The sequence below is a fragment of the Spea bombifrons genome, chromosome 5 (genome assembly GCF_027358695.1).
Source record: "Spea bombifrons isolate aSpeBom1 chromosome 5, aSpeBom1.2.pri, whole genome shotgun sequence".
Lineage (NCBI taxonomy): Eukaryota > Metazoa > Chordata > Amphibia > Anura > Pelobatidae > Spea > Spea bombifrons.
Window position 1 is genome coordinate 59399961 of NC_071091.1, and position 18919 is coordinate 59418879.

At 38.2% G+C, this 18919-nt stretch overlaps 1 protein-coding gene across 3 annotated transcripts in view; it reads left to right on the forward strand.

Annotated features, from left to right (window-relative positions):
- PTPN3 (protein tyrosine phosphatase non-receptor type 3) overlaps positions 1-18919 on the forward strand; it is a 75490-nt gene that overhangs the window by 46270 nt on the left and 10301 nt on the right. For all 3 annotated transcript variants that reach the window (XM_053467252.1, XM_053467251.1, XM_053467250.1), the window contains exons 6-18: positions 270-314; positions 1003-1055; positions 6638-6758; positions 8543-8630; positions 10980-11068; positions 11422-11485; positions 12231-12403; positions 13692-13826; positions 14076-14252; positions 15117-15140; positions 15880-16081; positions 18112-18189; positions 18405-18461. In XM_053467252.1, coding sequence (XP_053323227.1) covers positions 270-314; positions 1003-1055; positions 6638-6758; positions 8543-8630; positions 10980-11068; positions 11422-11485; positions 12231-12403; positions 13692-13826; positions 14076-14252; positions 15117-15140; positions 15880-16081; positions 18112-18189; positions 18405-18461 — 1306 coding nt within the window. The remainder of the gene's footprint in view (positions 1-269; positions 315-1002; positions 1056-6637; positions 6759-8542; positions 8631-10979; positions 11069-11421; positions 11486-12230; positions 12404-13691; positions 13827-14075; positions 14253-15116; positions 15141-15879; positions 16082-18111; positions 18190-18404; positions 18462-18919) is intronic.

Genomic DNA, 18919 nt, shown 5'->3' on the forward strand with positions numbered 1-18919 from the left:
AATGAAATGACTCATCTGTTAGGGTTTATTTGCTTAATATATTGGCGTGCGCATTTGATGGTTTCCTTTAGTGGAACAGCATCCTTAATGCAGATTATTTAAAAAACTGGGTATACAACATTTTATGTAAAGAACTATATAAAAGCATGTGCTAATAAGCTTTATGGTTATATGTTTCCGGCTTCTACATTTAAAGCAGCTCCTATATTTTTTCTTCTTAATATGTCTGATTTTTATTTGTATTTATATGTTTTTATTTTCTCTTGCAGGCATTTATACTTCTTGCAGCTAAAAAGTGATATTCTTGATGGGAGGTGAGAACTTTTTGTTCTTTGTTTTTATGTGTGAATTCAACAGGTTAGAAACACAGTTTTTCCACTTCCCTTTTCCTGTGATGACCCGTGGAACATGAACGTGCTTCAAATGATTTGTATTGTTAAAAATTTGAACTAAAGCATAAGAAATTCCATCCCAAATGTACATATTCTGAATCTTTTATATACGTATAATTATGATACAACCTAGCTAGTTTTGAACAGATGATCCTTAGAGACTAAATATCGACATTATGCATAATGTTTGGTTCCTTCGAATTCCAGTATCCGCCATGTAAAGGAGTCCCTTTCATATGGTCATTTGTTCTTTCTTCGTGCTCTCCTTCACAACAACCCTTATTAAACGTTGTATGTTTTAATTGCATTTGTGTCATAGTGCAGGAAATAATATATAGATATTTTATATAACTGGAACAGTAGATTAGATGACATGTTATCATATCTGCCTATTTTATTCATCAATGAACAGAACATTTAAAAAAAAAGATTTTTATTACTGGTGTTATTATTTATAATTAACACTGATTTAAAATAATTGTAACTAGCAACACGACAAACTTCATTTTATATGTATGTATATATAAAAAGTATTTATGTGAAGAGTTAAATTCATCTTTTGAAATGCTACATGCAATATTGATATGAAATATTATTTATTCTCACTTAGGTTAGCGTGCCCGCTGAACTCTGCTGTTGTGCTGGCCTCCTATGCTGTACAATGTAAGTAGTTTTAAAGTGGTAAATTGGGAAGCCTTGATTTTTTTTTTTTTAAAGTGACTTTTGCACCTTAGGCCATAGGCGTAGGAACCGGGGGGGACAGATCCCCCCCCAGTAACTCATGCGGGGGGGACCGATAATGAAGAAATCCCCCCCAGGGCCCCCCAATAGAAACGCCGCAAATGCGGCCCGCGAGACCTCGAGGTGCGGACTGCGTAAGATCAGCAACCAGGGCAACCGATCTTACGCGGTCCGCACCTCGAGCCCTGCTACCTACCTGTGGGAGGGTCTTCTGTACTGCACAGAGGAAGCGGAACCCAGCAGAGTTCACGTGACATCACATCACATCCTGATTCCTCTGTGCAGTACCAGAGAACGCAGAGGGAGGCCGCGCCCCCTGCTGAAGTCTGTGAGTGGCATCGAGGAGCTGCTGTGCAGGTAAGGGGGTGGGGAGGGTGTTTGAATCAGTATGCCTGATTGAGGGAATGAATCTGTGAATGAATGAGTATATGAATGAATGAGTGTGTGTGTGTGTGTGTGTGTGTGATAGCATGGATGTGTAAGTGGTGAAACCTAGGCATGATGGGACTGTGATTGCTGTTAGCAATCACACTCCTATCATGCCAAGTCAGCCAGTACATGCTGAAACCTAGCTAGCTGCCCCCCTTGTCTATTGATGCTGCCAGCAGTATGGGGTGTGCACATCACTTACAGCCACCCTGTACCAGCATGTACTGGCTGACTTGGCATGGTAGGAGTGTGATTGCTAACAGCAATCATAGTCCCATCATGCCTAGGTTTCAGCACTTACACATCCATGCTATCACACACACACACACACACACACACACACACACTCATTCATTCATATACTCATTCATTCACAGATTCATTCCCTCAATCAGGCATACTGATTCAAACACCCTCCCCACCCCCTTACCTGGGTGCGTTGCCTACTTTTATTAAAAATGTGAGTTTTTATCATTATTTTTAAAGGTGGGGGTCATTTTCGGTTTTGGCTAAGTGAACCTTGAATGTTTTGGTCCAGAATTTTCATTTTGGGGCATCCCTAGAATAAATAGAACTATTTCATTTTTAATTATCCTGAGTCCTGAATTTGTAGTCGCAAAACTTTCTAGGCCCAGAAATCAGTGAGAGGAAAAGTAAAGGTTTTGTATCATTTACTTTATTTTAATCTGCATATTTTATTAAAGGCCATATTTTCTCACAGTGAAAAATGAGTGCGGCCCGCGCATGTATACAGTTCTGATGAAGTGGCCCACTGCAGAAAAAACTTGGACACCCCTGGGGTAGACATTGAGAAGGGGGGGTAGGGAGAGGGTAGCTAGTGAGAAGGGGGGTAGGGAGAGGGTAGCTAGTGAGAAGGGAAGTTAGGGAGAGGTTAGCTGGTGAGAAGGGGGTAGGGAGAGGGTAGCTAGTGAGAAGGGGGCGATAGGGAGAGGGTAGCTGGTGAGAAGGGAGGGTAGGGAGAGAGTAGCTAGCGAGAAGGGGGGTAGGGAGAGGGTAGATAGTAAGAAAGTGTGAGGGGGTAGATAGTGTGTGAGGGGGGAGAGGGGGTAGATAGTGTGAGAGGGGGGAGAGGGGGTAGATAGTGTGAGAGATGGGGAGAAAGTGGGGATCTGATGGGGGAAAATGCTGCCCCCCCAGATTTTTAGGGGTTCCTACGCCCATGCCTTAGGCTGAACACAGGGAAGCACCACCAGCTGCCCCCTCCACACCATCCTTTAATGGTGCGTGGCTCTGGGCGGAATTGAGCCATTAAGGGAGTCCTGACTCTGCTCAGTTCTCTATAATACTAGTGGGTTGACTGGGCTTATTAGTGATCTCCCTATTAGCAGGCCCGCTGAACAGTGATGCTACAGAAAACATGGTCACCCAAGAGGACCATAGACTTTTTAAGTAAATTTATGTCTCAGAGACATGAGGAAACAATCTTATCATATTTTTGTTGATTTTCCATGTGCCAAAAGATAACATTCTGGCATTCTCAACAGTAGGGTGGAAAAGTGGCCACCAATAAAAAAACAGCTGCGTCTACGGCCAATTTGGGGTAATGACAATTGCCCTGACTCATTTTTTAATGTTGGCAGACACTGTCAAAATAACTTTTTTTACTTATATATCTCACTTAAGAAAAGAGTGAGTGTGCTTAGCATGGCTTGTTAGGTTAGCATGAGATATGAGTAAAAGCTGTAACATCACAAAAGGAAAGTGTTTGTTTTGTTGTGTTGGGAATAGGTTAATAGTGACACAAAGCTTTTGCAATAGATTGTAATTATATACACCTCGGTGTGCGGCTGCACATATCCAGGCGGTGGCCTCACTTACGTCGGTTAAATGTAACAAAATGTCTGCTACCTCTGTGTAACCTGCTACATGGGCAGATATCAATGGTTGTTTTCAGATAGTAAGCACGGGGAGCAGCGTTCCTTACTGTTATTGTCATCATGGGCGTAGGAACCCCTAAAAATCTGGGGGGGATAGCATTTTTTCTGGTAGGGTATACCTGACCATTTCACCAACAGGGACTTTATGACATCACATTATAAATACATAGACATTAATATGAAGTTGGTCCCCCTTTGCCTCTATAACGGCTTTCACTCATCTGGGAACGATTTCCACAAGATTTTGGAGAGTTTCTGTGGGGAATTTTTGCAGCCATGCCTTTATGGGCCTTGTTTTGTACACTGGGGCAGTCATGATGGAATAGAAAAGGACCTTCCCCAAAACCGTTCCCACAAAGTTAGAAGCATAGTGCTGTCCAAAAAGGTATATCACCTACAGCTCATAAAACGTTCTACTGGATGAATGGGAGAAAATTCCCACAGAAACAGAAAAATCTTACAACCACAGATGGACCCCACTGGACACGGCCACAGAGACTACTATGATGTACTGAAGGATCCATCTAAGACTCCTAACACGTCATGCACACAGGAACATATCCACACACTTAAACACTTGAATAACATACACACGCACACAATAATACACCCCAAAACATTCCCACCCTAATATACCTAGACACATGCCCACCATAACACACCTGGAAACATACTATCATACCCATAAAAACAGATGTGCACAATAACAAACCCACAAACATACGCTATCACACCCAGACACGCAAACACATCATTCACTTACTCTGCCTACCCCTAGATTAACTCGTGGTGCTTTGTATTAGTGATGCCCTAGACCAAGTAGCACCCCGAAATATTCTCTTGTGTCCGAATGCTGTGACATACAGTGACACACATACTCATTTTAACCAGAAATAGGCCTGGATTTAACCCTAGGTGCCCCTGAGTTAAACATGTGTTACAGGGAATCATAATCTTCCCTTTAAGTACGACATGCCTGCTCATACACACATATACACTATCCATACACACATATACACTATCCATACACACATATACACTATCCATACACACATATACACTATCCATACACACATATACACTATCCATACACACATATGCACTGCCCTTACGCATGCCTGCCCACAAAAACACACACATACACTGCAATTGCCTGCACATACACACTTGCCAGTACTCACACATATGCACTACCCTTATACACGCCTGCCCAAACATACATAAACTGCTCACACACACACACGCCTCCCCATAAATATACACTGCCTTTGCACATACTTACACAGACGTATACACTATAAGACAAATACACTCCTTATATACACACACATATACACTGCCCATACAGACGTACACATATACACTGCCCATACACACGTACACATATACACTGCCCATACACACGTACACATATACACTGCCCATACACACGTACACATATACACTGCCCATACACACACATACACATATACACTGCCCATACACACGTACACTGCCCATACACATATACACTGCCCACACACACGTACACATATACACTGCCCATACACATATACACTGCCCATACACATATACACTGCCCATACACACGTACACATATACACTGCCCATACACATATACACTGTCCACACACACGTACACATATACACTGCCCATACACATATACACTGTCCACACACACGTACACATATACACTGCCCATACACACGTACACATATACACTGCCCATACACATATACACTGCCCATACACACGTACACATATACACTGCCCATACACATATACACTGTCCACACACATATACACTGCCCATACACACGTAGACTGCCCATACACATATACACTGTCCACACACACGTACACATATACACTGCCCATACACACGTACACACGTACACATATACACTGCCCATACACATATACACTGCCCATACACACGTACACATATACACTGCCCGTACACATATACACTGCCCGTACACATATACACTGCCCGTACACATATACACTGCCCATACACACGTACACATATACACTGCCCATACACATATACACTGTTTTGCACATCAGACTGCCCCCTCGTTTTGCACATCAGACCCCCCCTCGTTTTGCACATCAGACCCCCCCTCGTTTTGCACATCAGACCCCCCCTCGTTTTGCACATCAGACCCCCCCTCGTTTTGCACATCAGACCCCCCCTCGTTTTGCACATCAGACCCCCCCCTCGTTTTGCACATCAGACCCCCTCCTCGTTTTGCACATCAGACCCCCCCTCGTTTTGCACATCAGACCCCCCCTCGTTTTGCACATCAGACCCCCCCCTCGTTTTGCACATCAGACCCCCCCTCGTTTTGCACATCTCTTACCTTTCTCTTCTTCTCTTCTGCTTTCTGCTTGCTCTTCCTCCTCCCCTTCTGGTGGTTTGCCGCTCTAGTGCAGTGCAGCTGCGCAGAGCTGTTTCTGCTGAGCGCCGGGGCTGGGATATAAACGTCATATCCCATCGCCCGGCACTCAGTGACAGACAGCACACCGGTAAGTGTTGGACTGGTTAGGGAAATCCCCAACCAGTCCTGCACGCTTCAGCTGCTGATCGGGCAGCTGTGCACCGAGGGCACTGGGGGGGATTGCTCTATTATCGGTCCCCCCCGCATGATTTCCTGGGGGGGATCTGTCCCCCCCGTCCCCCCCGGTTCCTACGCCCGTGATTGTCATTGCTAAACTATTTCCACAAATAATAATAAAACAGGGTTTAATAGTTAGTATGTTGCTATTGGTTGTTGTAATGTAGCCTTTCTAGCTATCCCGGATTTTGGGAGATCATGAAAATACATCTTAAAGTAGGATGGAAAATTATGTATGGGATACCTAATGAGTGACAACTGCTTGCCAGTGATGCATATAGATGTTGGCTACAGTTTTAGTGATATGCTATACCCAACAAAGACAATCTACATCCAGTCCAAGCAGGAGAACACCAGTTGGCCAACGTTATACAATGTTTAGATGCTCTATGTCAGATCTCACTGTATTCATTTGAAAGTGTTCCTTCATAAGCACATTTGACAATAAAATTTTTGACCCATGATTACGATTTTTTCATATCAATAGCAAACATAATTTCTGATGTATATTCTTCCTGTTTAGATTTTCAACATGTTTTTCTTTTCTTTTAACAGCTGAACTTGGAGATTATAATTCCTCAGTACATCTTCCAGGACACCTATCAAGTCGAAATTTTATTCCAGGTCAAGACAATGAATTCATAAACAAAGTAGAAACACTGCATGAACAACACAGGTGAACATTTTAAATGGCTTGGCAGGATTTAGGATGTTTTTAAGCACTTTATGCATGACATCAGAGCAAGCCAAGATGCCAGTTTTTTTTTAGTCATCCAATGTATGTTTTTGTATTTTGATAGGATGTAGAGAGGATAGGGATATTAAAAAAAACAAAGTACATGGAAAAGCGAGGACTATTGCCTGTCTTAATATTAGTAAGAGAAAGCCGTATAACTGGACACTAAAACCAAAATTGCCATTATATGCTATGTATAAGTGAGGGTTCAGCCAGCCAAGATCATCCCGTGGACTAAAGAACTTGTACCACAATTTACCATAGCCCTTCAGGTCATAAGATATATATATATATATGTTAAAGCATAGAATTTGGCAGCACATAAGAACCACTGGGCCTAACTAGTCTGCTCATTTTGCCTATCCAAGGCGTTGTTAAATTCCCCTACTGTATTAGCTTCTACCACATCTGATGGGAGGCCATCAGACGACCCTCCAGTTTTTAACTATGACCTCTTGTTCGAACATCTCTCCTCTTAAATAAACATACCACCTGTACTTTTTTAATTCATTTTTCTATTTAAATGTTTCTATCATATCTCTCCACTCTCTCTTCTTTCCTCCAAGATATACATTTTAAGATCTTAAAAACTTAAGCCTTTCCTGATGATATGTTTTATCCTACAAACCATTTTAGTAGCCCTCTGAACTTTCTTCAATGTGTCAGTATCTACATGGTCTGTAGTAGTAGGTGTTACATTTCCAACAAGCCCATTTGGGCATTTATGCACTGTAGATAAGTTGTAGGGGTAGTGTAAATTGTTGTGTCATTGAAACAAATGGTGAGGTTTGGACACATCCTTCCAAATCTTCCAGACCAGTCTATAAAGTCAAATTGCCTTGTCGGTGTCCTTTTTACAGTTCCAACCATTCGACCGCTCAGGTGGCACCCATGGAAGGTGCCTGAATATTACAGAAGTGACATTTCATGACTCTTAGAACAGTAATTAGATACATCCAGTACAAAATTTACATTATCACCATAGCAATGAGTAGAATGCACTAATCAGCTGTACTATTTTATTGATTGCTATAGTGATCACTTTTAAAGCTGTAAAACCAGAACTATTCATTTTAAAAAAAACATTTTTATTAGAATACAACTCACTTCATTCTGGTTTATTGTCCACAATCTATTCTTCTAAACATTTAACATACTCATAACTGGTACAAAAATCAAGAATGAGGAGGAGGTTAGCATACAGAGGTTGAAAAGAAATATTTAAATCCCTGAACCATTGTAAAGCGATTAGCACAAAATAGTCTATATCTTGTGCTAATCGCTTTACAATGGTTTGTAAATGTAATTGTTTTCATTAAGAATAGTTGAGAATGCTGCTGTTACAATGACTCTGCTGAACATAATTATTTCAATACCAAATATACGTAGCAATTCTGCACCTAAATAATTAGGTAAGTGAAATACCGCAGAATTTTATTCTGCAGTGATATTCTAAAAGGGAATTAACTGATGGACTAAGAAGCTTCATTGCCATAACAGCAGAAAAAAGACTTGTTACTTTTATTTTATTGGTACCTCCAATATGTATATTACTCTTACAGTGTATTAGCGGCAAGTACACAGAGACTCCATTCAGTCTATCAATATATTAATTACATTTACAGCTCATGTTTGCTTATTTATAGGTTTTTTGTAGACTTGTAGTTTAGTAGGAATACAAATAAAAGATAAGAATTCTGATAGCCTTTCCTCTTCTTTTCCAGTGGTCTTGGACAAACAGAAGCGGAATCATGCTACATCAACATTGCGAGAACGCTTGAATTCTACGGAGTTGAAATGCACAGTGGTAGAGTATGTTTGATTTATATGTATTTAACATTTAGGAAATACAGGAAAATTGGGTGGCCAACTTGATTTGGAAATATAACATTGTTAAGATGCACTCTCATTCCTTAAACACCATTCATAGAATTATCTCCTTTGTTTTGTTCACCATTCATGCAATTATATATATTATTATTATATTCCAGTATGTAAAGCGTCATCAATTAACAGTGATTAAAAAAAACACACGCATTGTTTTTCCCCTTTCCCTTAAACTACATAACATGCACCTCTTCTTTTTGTTAAAATTCATTGTGGAATGATTTATATGTATAACTTGTGTGCAATATTATTTAGAATCCAGTAATCCTGTGTCTTAATGACAGTTTTTGACCACTTGGCTTGATAGTTTGGAGACAGTCACAGTATTGCTGTCACAAATAATTTGGATATGTGCAATCCATATAACAAAGCCATAATGGAAATGTCACACTTATCCCATACATGTTTAAAATAATATGATATAGGCATTTTTTTATTCCAATAAAGATGAAGAGTAATATATCATCAATAAGACAGGTATAGAGAAAAAACTTGAAATAAATGATTTATAGGACATGATATCCAAATTAAAATTTTGCAATTGGTAAACTTGAGAGCCTAAACAATTTCTTCAGAGAATAAGAATCCATACATTTGCCCTTAAACAAAATAAGAAATCCTCTCCAGATAGGCATTTAGAATGTTATATACATTGACCCATGTGTGATTAAAAGGGTGTTCTTGTGATTCCTTGAGCCATTACTATTATGTGGAATGTGGAATATTTTTTTATTTATTTTTTTGCTTTCTAGCTAAATGTTGCATGCCAAATAATGTATAGAGAAAAAGCGATCTCTTCCATGGGCAAGAAACTAGGATGGCCCAACATTTCCTACAGATTTACAAACCAGCCTCTTCCATGGAGCAGGCACTTGCTCACCCTCCCTATAGTTCAATGCCAAAATCCTACATATATTAATTATGGGCATGCTTTCCATACTCACTCGAAATTCTTATCAATCTTCCCTCAAAACGTGCTCCTCACAGCTATTTAACAATACCAGGGTTACTGCTTTTATTGTCCTCTTCATCCACTGCATATCTACTGGAAAAATACCTTAATCCACAAACTGAATGTTGTTTATAGAACATTCTCCATCACTATAATAGCCAGTCTATCGATTTTATTTGATATATTTAATACAGACACGTTTTGTACTAGCGCTTTCTTCCGCTTCTTTTATACTTGTCCTCTCCTTTTATTTTCTTCTTCTTTCTTCCTCTCTTTTCCGGTTTCTTGTGAATTGATGATATTCAATAACAAATAGATATGTATATATCTACATCTGTCTATTATTCATCTATGTTTTTAAGACATTGAGGGTTATATAAAAAAAATTCTTATCGCCATAACAGCCAATGGTGATTCTGCTCATTGGACCATACCATTGGTTGATTGTGAAAAGATCACTTTTCAGACTTGCCACCGTAATCAAATGTTAACGCATAACCTTATAGCGTCAGATTTAAGCATGAACCAGACCACCTTTCTCTTTTGTTCACTGTTCTCATTCTTCAGCAATGAATGGAAACAGATAACACCAGAATTTCTGACATGGTTAAATTGCACCATCTAGAGTTCATGTTATTTTTTTTTTGCTAAACTTGGTGGTGTGCATGAGACATTTCTGTGGGGTCTTTTTATTAGGCTGAAAACATACCAATACCCCCTTCCAAACCATGTACTTTACATTGCCGTAACCTGATGCCTTTATGACTAGGACTTGCTTGATTAAATTAATTCTGCATTGCTCTGAATCATGTTGGTGTTTGGCGTATGCCTTTTCTATGCTCGATTTGACCTAGATTTCTTCTTCGGCTTGCCTATTTAATGTATAGCTTGCTTGCATGCTGCTATTGGCTCATGAACCTTTATGATATATAATTTAGTTGGGTATTACACACACACAGCTGTAGTTTCATAGTGAATATTGGTTCATCTTGGTAATGAAAAATGATACAGCATGCAGCGCAGCATTTATCTTTGTGCTAAAGCTGTATAAAATAGAATTATCATGTATGCGGTGGGTCAGAGAAGATCGCATCTTGTAGCTGTGTTTAGGTTGACTGCCTCGTCCTGAAGCATTTCGATATGTTAGCTACCTTCAATGCTTTATGCTTGACTTTAGTTTGCCTCTGATGTATATGATTATGAATTGTTTATAGAGATGGTGTTGTTTAATTTCATTGAATCAAAATATATGTTGCTGTAGCAGTAAAGAATAGATGATTCTAATATATATTTTTAAAAATACGTATTCCTTTTTATTGTAGGATCTCCACAATTTAGATCTGCTAATTGGAATTGCTTCTGGAGGTATAGCTGTATACAGAAAACTAATTTGCACCAGTTTCTACCCCTGGTTAGTATTTGTTTTATATATATATATATTTGCTGTGTTATGAATGCTGTAATTCAGCGATACCTGAAATTTAAAAATATCATACAATCACACACCTGTAAGATTCCTATGGAACACAAGATGCTATATATTGTTTTAACAAAATACTCTTTACAAAGAGCCACAATCCACTGGTTCTAAGAAACTACGGTGCCTTTATTTTCCTAAGCTTAATAATAATTTACATCCTGCATGTCTGTATTGTATGCCAACTAGATGTATACATTTACGATACTGCCTACAGTAGCATAAATTAGCTTAGCTCTTGTATTTATTAAAGCATTTTATTAATAGTATATTTTCATTTTATTTAGGGTAAATATTCTGAAAATCTCTTTCAAAAGAAAAAAGTTTTTCTTACAGCAGCACACAAAAAATGTAAGTATCTCTTCTCTTCTTTTCTTATCTTTTAATCTTAACATACATGATACTATTTATTACCAGGGCCAGATGGGTAATGAGCGGGACGGCCCTGGCACTTTAAGGCCAGTGGCCACCTGATGACATAAAGGTGCCCGTTGGCTGGAAATGCACAATGGCACGGTTCATGTTAATGCTCATGTAGCATGCAACCAGGCATATCCAGACGCTTCATATATTTTAACCTTGTGGAAACCCATGGTGTGCTTCTTCCCACTTGCCATAGAAACATCTAATGCAGCAACAGAAATCAAGAAATAATTATGGCGTTACCTGTTATGCCTAAACTGCAGAGTGACCACCAACTCAGTTGTGGCAGATTTCTCAGAAAATTTAAGTCACGGGTTAAGTTGTGAAGTGCTGTGGATTTTAAAGAACAGTAAAAAGTCTACATTGCATGTTCAGCTGGACCCAACTGATGTATATCTTTAGTTCAGTAGTTACATTTGATTGTTAGTTAATAAACTTGGTTTGTTTAATAAATGAATACTCTGAAAAGCAGAGAAAACATATACAATGTCTTTTGTCTCATAAAATATGTTTCAACATTTTTAATGTTAGGAATTATTTACTGTATAGTGGTGGAAGAACAGTATGAGAAATCTTCATTATATATATATATATATATATATATATATATATATTAGAATATTGAAAGTGTGTGATGTTTGCTACTTATTTATTTTACATTTCTTTATTTCAGAATGAATGCAGAGATCAGATTATTGCCTTCAATATGTTAAATTACCGGTCGTGCAAGAACCTCTGGAAATCTTGTGTGGAGCATCATACATTTTTTCAGACAAAGAGGTCACTACATTACGAAAAGAAGCTTGTGTCTAATTACTGGACGTTGGGCACATTTAATCAAGCAAAGTATGAAATATTTTTGTTCTCCCTTTCTTTGGTAGATATTTCTTAGACATGTAAAATAGTTACAAAGGTAATGAGTTTAAGAAAAAGACATGTCTGTCAAGTTCAGTCTTCCTATGATGATCCAGATGAAGGCAAAAAGTAAAAACATATCCATTATGACCCCAACAGGCAGCCTTCAGGGTAAAAAAAAAAAAAAAAAAAAAAAAAAGGGCTCATAATTAAATACTGCCATTTATAATCCCATTTATAACCCTGCATAACTTGCTGTTTTCTGACAGACAGACAGAGATGCATGTTCATTATTGTGTTATATATTTTTTAAGATTCTGGTACTTTATCATCAATTCATTATTTTTTCATATAAATCACATATAAATGATATAAAAGCTTTCATATATAGACCCAGATTGTTCTTTATTGCATATATATATATATATATATATATATATATATATATATATATATATATATATATATATATTATTTTTATTTTTTTTTTCTTTCTCCATGAACACATAAAAGGAAGCACTCATGGGTCATAAATCCACCAAAATGTTTGAAATAATATCATATATACAAACATTCAGGCATCCTTTTGTTTACCAATATATCCTGCTTTCTACTCACTGTTCTCACATTTGCCTAATCCGCCAGTCCGTCCATAGTGATTTTGTTTGGATGAGTGCTCATCCAATTCACTGTTACATTTATAAACATTAAACTGCATTTTCCAAACGCTTGCATTTTCTTCCAGTTGATCTAAATGATTTGCCATTTGGATTATTCCATCTGTTCCAGCAATTGTACACCATATTGCAGATATTTGTGTTATCAGCAAAACAGAGTACCCTCCCTTCAAGACATAAACATATTGCAAAGAACGTATTTTTCTGCGTCACTGCAAAACTGTTGTAATTTTGGTGTATTTTATCAATATATAGTTATTTGATATGTCTGTATCAAAGTGTATTTTTTTTCTTTCTTTCTATATTTTTTCCAGGCTCTAAACTTCTCACAAAACACTTTAGATAACATTAATTGAGTCAGATGCGCAAGTTCACTAGAATGGAGTTGATGTTTTAATTTCCAACTGTTAATTCCTCTATTGTATTATGAGTATTCCGGTAGCAGTTTCTGTGCATCATGAGACGTAACCATTAGTTTACAGTCTCCTGAAAGCATTAACCCTCTTTAGATATTTGATTTCTTGTTAAACATTTACTTATGCATATGGCAAGGGACTTTGCTTCTACCTGGGTTATTTGACTTTTTCTCATTACAATATCAGGTGTGCCAGCAGCCAACTGTGTAGAAAAGTGATTGGCGGAATGGTATGGAACACTGATTTAAGAAGGTCTGTGTCTGCAGAGCATCTGGAGACCAAAAGCTTACCTTCCCGATCGCCACCAATAACCCCAAACTGGTAACTAGTTTGTTCTTTATTTTTCGATGTTGTCTCTGTAAGTCAAATTGTTAGGTTACATACTACTTGTTGTTTCCTGTCCACCCATTGTACAGCGCTACGGAATTTGATGGCGCTATATAAAACAATAAATAATAATAAAAAGGAAGAGATTTTTTTAAAACGTGATATTCTCTTAATTTTTTTGCTATATGTGTGTGTTTGTTGAGTTCTCCTCTACAAAGTTCTCATTTTCACAAATTTCTTCAGGCGGAGTCCAAGGTTACGCCATGTTATTAGGAGGCCACAGCATTCCTCTGCTGATAATCTCGCCAATGAAATGACGTATGTAACGGAAACAGAGGACGTGTTCTATACGTACAAAGGTTCCCCAACGTCAAAAGACAGTGATTCTGAGTTCTTTCAAAATCGCAGTCCTCATAGTAGGTATGGGAATTTCTTGTCTACATTTTTAATAAAGTAGTTGCAATGCGTATCGCACAGGTTATGTTAAAAATATAGGGATATAGTGATGTAAATATGTATAGAATATACAGTAGTCTATGTAATACTTTATTCATGAGTAGTTGTTTCATATATTTGTGTTTTTTTGTTGTTTTTTTAAATGTATAATTGAATAAATGCAAAAGCCAGCTCACCTCCCTATATATTCATCTGCACGGATCCACACGGACTTGATGCGTGGAATGAACACAAAAAAAAACCAAAAGGATCGATCCAGCACTTGAAAAAAACTTCCAGCTTTATTTAATTTACTAAATGATTAAAAAGCATAATTCACACCTAAGTGCATAGGAAACCCCAAATCTGACGCGTTTCAAGCGGCACCCCGCTCTTTATCACTGTGATAAAGAGCGGGGTGCCGCTTGAAACGCGTCAGATTTGGGGTTTCCTATGCACTTAGGTGTGAATTATGCTTTTTAATCATTTAGTAAATTAAATAAAGCTGGAAGTTTTTTTCAAGTGCTGGATCGATCCTTTTGTTTTTTTTTGTGTTTTTAAATGTATACCCTTAGCATAAATATTTGTTTAATATTGTTCACAAACTTCAGTGTTGTGTGATGAATAGTGAAATTAGAATTTTGGTGAACAGTGTCCTTGGTCTTGAATGTCATTTTTTTTTTTAAAGAAAATATACATATACTGTACAACACAGCGCTGTGGAATATAATGGCACTATATACATCTAATGCATATTAATAATGCTTAAGCATGTTTATCACAAATAACATTTATTTATGTTTCCTTTTTTTTCCTTTCACTTGCTTAATGATTCTTTTTACTTTTTAGGTCATCAGATCAAGATTCTCCAAAGTAGGTTACTCTTTGAATGATATCAAATGTCTTACTAAACCATGATAGTTTGAATGTCACAATATTGTTTTCCTCTCAAATGGCTGTATAGTTAGTTTTGTAATGATGTAATTTAATACTCAAAGGTACACAGTAATGCAAATGATAGCTCTATGGTCCCTATAAATGTATGTGTTGTCCCTTTTGCAAATGCATTGGGGGTTCCTCCAAATCCTTCCATATTGATTTGCTCATTCCCCCCACCCCTCCAGCTTATATGCTTTGCAGGCGATATGTTCAGTCGAACACATCTCTCTGCGTGTGATAATCTTTCACTTTTCAGACCCCTTTACACATGTGCAGGATGCTCTTCCATTAATTTCAATGAGAACACCTTCCTGCCACTGATTGACTGCTTGAAGCAACCAATCAGTGGCAAGAACTGTCGGACCACCGTAGAGGAGGGCAGCTGCAGGACTCCAACTTTTACCTCCGCTAAGTCCTGACAAATGCAGATTAAAGTACTCACAAAGTACTCACTTTAATGTGCATTCTTCTTTTAGTCCCTGTAAAATGCTGACTGAAGAAGAAATCAATGTACCTTAATATTCTCTATTTTCTGATTATTTAATTGTACATGAAATAAACAGATCAAATGCCTTGTATGACTACAACCACAAGTATTGTAGCTGGTGACAAGATGCAAATAAAATATATAGTAAGTTTAATTTTATTGTATTGCAATTATGTATTTATTCAGGAATATTTTGGATCACAGCCCAAAAGAAAACACCCTGACCCTCACTCATCAAGCCCCTTTCCCTAATTCTCCTAATGGACTTTCAAGCCATTTGCCATCCTCGCATCCACTTGAAGGTGTGGATAAGACATTTTTGGAAACCTATGATAATATCAAGAAAGGAGGCTCCACAGATGATTCCAACCAGTACTACTGCGATAAGGTATACTTTCTAAATGTATATAACGAACCATATTGTAGTCTGTCCTTCTCACTTAATTTTTACACTGCATAAAAATATCTATGATTGGTGAACATTTTTAACTTTGATTGGCTTGGTATACAGACAGTTTAACGTTAAGCATACATTCACTCACTGGCTACTTTACTAGGCACACCTGTTCAATTACTTAATACAAATAGCTAATTAGCCAATCACACGGCAGCAACTCAATGCATTTAGGCATGTAGACGTGGTCAAGACAACTTGCTGAAGTTCAAACAGAGCATCAGAATGGGGAAGATAGGGGATGTAAGTGACTTTGAACGTGGCATGGTTGTTGGTGCCAGACAGGCTGGTCTGAGTATTTCAGAAACTGCTGATCTACTGGAATTTTCACGCACAACTACCTCTAGGGTTTACAGAAAATGGTCCGAAAAAGAGAAAATATCCAGTAAGTGGCGGTTGTGTGGACGAAAATGCATTGTTGATGTCAGAGGAGAATGGGCAGACTGATTCGAGATGACAGAAAGGCAACAGTAATTCAAATAACCACTCGTTACAACCAATGTATGCAGAATACCCTTTCTGAACGGACAACACGTTGAACCTTGAAGCAGATTGGCTACAGCAGCAGAAGAACACTCCTGTCAGCTAAGAACAGGAATCTGAGGCTACAATTCACACAGGCTCACCAAAATTGGACAATAGAAGACTGGAGGATCGTTGCCTGGTATGATAAATCTCGATTCCAGCTATGACATTCAGATGGCAGGGTCAGACTTTGCCGTAAACAACATGAAAGCATGAATTCATCCTGCCTTGTATCAACGGTTCAGGCTGGTGGTGTAATGGTATGGGGGACATTTTCTTGGCACACTTTGGGCCCCTTAGTACCAATTGAGCATCGTTTAAACGCTACAGCCTACCTGAGTATTGTTGCTGACCAGCAGGATAATGCACCATGTCACAAAGGTCACATCCTCTCCAATTGGTTTCTTGAACATGACAATGAGTTCACTGTACTCCAATAGCCTCCACAGTCACCAGATCTCAATCGTTTGGGATGTGGTGGAACGGGAGATTGGCATCATGGATGCGCAGCCGACAAATCTGCAGCAACTGCATAATGCCATCATGTCCATATAGACCAAAATCTCTGAGAAATTTTTCCAGCACCTTGTAGAAAGAATGCCATGAAGAATGAAGGCAGTTCTGAAGGCAAAAGGGGATCCAACCCGGTACTAGCAAGGTGTACCTAATAAAGTGGCCAGTGAGTGTATTCTCTAATTTTGCATGGAACTCATCCCAATTGATGCCCCGTGTTATTGTCTTTATATTCCGTTAAGGACATCATGTGCCCCATCTATGATTGCAGGTACAGTGGAAAATGTAAAGCACAGAAACACCAAAGCTGTATCTTGTCTTCGAATTTTTACACCTTACCTTACCTTTGAGATCCTTTAAAATATAGCTAATAAAAGCATTCAAAAAGTACAGGCCCCAGTACCAATCCCTGAGGTATCCCACTTGTAACAAGGACTTCTTCTGAATATACACCATTAACTTTAACTTTCTGTCTCCTGTCACTTAACCACTGTGTAATCCATTCAACTATTTTATCATCCAAACACTGCAACTTATATACAAGGGACAGTATCAAATGCCTTACTGATCATTAAAACATGTGCATTTGTGAGCATGTCCGTATAATGCCAATCACATCTTTTTGTAAAGGCAAAATAGAAGCTACTTAGGTTCTGTTTATATCATATAAAATGTGACAATTTGGCATTTTTTCTGACTTGTGGAGAAGAGACAGTAGGGTTTCTTTAATTTCTTTAATTGTTTCCACCCATTTCAGTTTCATGTTTGCAATTAAAACCATAAATGACATTCTCAGATATTTTCTCCAATATCAATAAAGAATGAAACGTGAGCACTAAATGTAATTATAAAGGCCCTTTTGGGACAAAACTACCATAGGTCCTTGGTAACTGCATTAACAGTTAGCATTTTATGTGCACACACAGAATGAAGTTGGAAATGGAGAGCTGCTTTTGGTCCGTATCACACCAGATGAAGATGGGAAATTTGGATTCAACCTGAAGGTAAAGTTGCAATGGTCATATTAAATGTGAGTGGTTAAAATCATTTGTACTTTGATCAATCCAAGTATCTTCAGGGATTGTGATGTGTCAAAACGTTTTGGCCAAGCCAAAAAAACGCCAATAAGCATACACTTTTAGCTATTTGTTCTTGTTTGCACGTGTATTATTTTATTTTGTGTTAAATCTAATGCGGAGCTATTTCTATTAATTTACAGGGTGGTGTGGATCAGAAAATGCAATTAGTAGTATCTAGAATAACACCTGGATCACCTGTAAGTTTATTTTTTTGCACAAACAACTATGGCACACTGAGCACTTTAATAGTCCCAGGCCAGGACACGATACCAAGGGCAGCATCACATAACATTGTATCCACGATACGTGGGTAGCAAGGTATCACATCATGTTCTGTCATGTTCAGACACCTTGCATGCAAAAGCTTTCTGATTAATGAGGCGTCTCTCACCCCTCAAGTTCTCACTGTTCCAGAATTACCATATGCTCTACTCCACATGTGAAGAATAAGACCGCAGCGGCACAATCTGGATAGCAGTATAAATTAATTAAAGTAACGTCTTATCACAGAGACAGACCGGGAGGCTTGCACTACACAAAAACATAAAGGAACATAATGTGATTGTAATATTTACAGAAGTATCAGCAACATGTCATTATTGCCATCTTAAAATGGCCCACTATTACACCAAGGAGCCTTGGACTCACTTTAGTA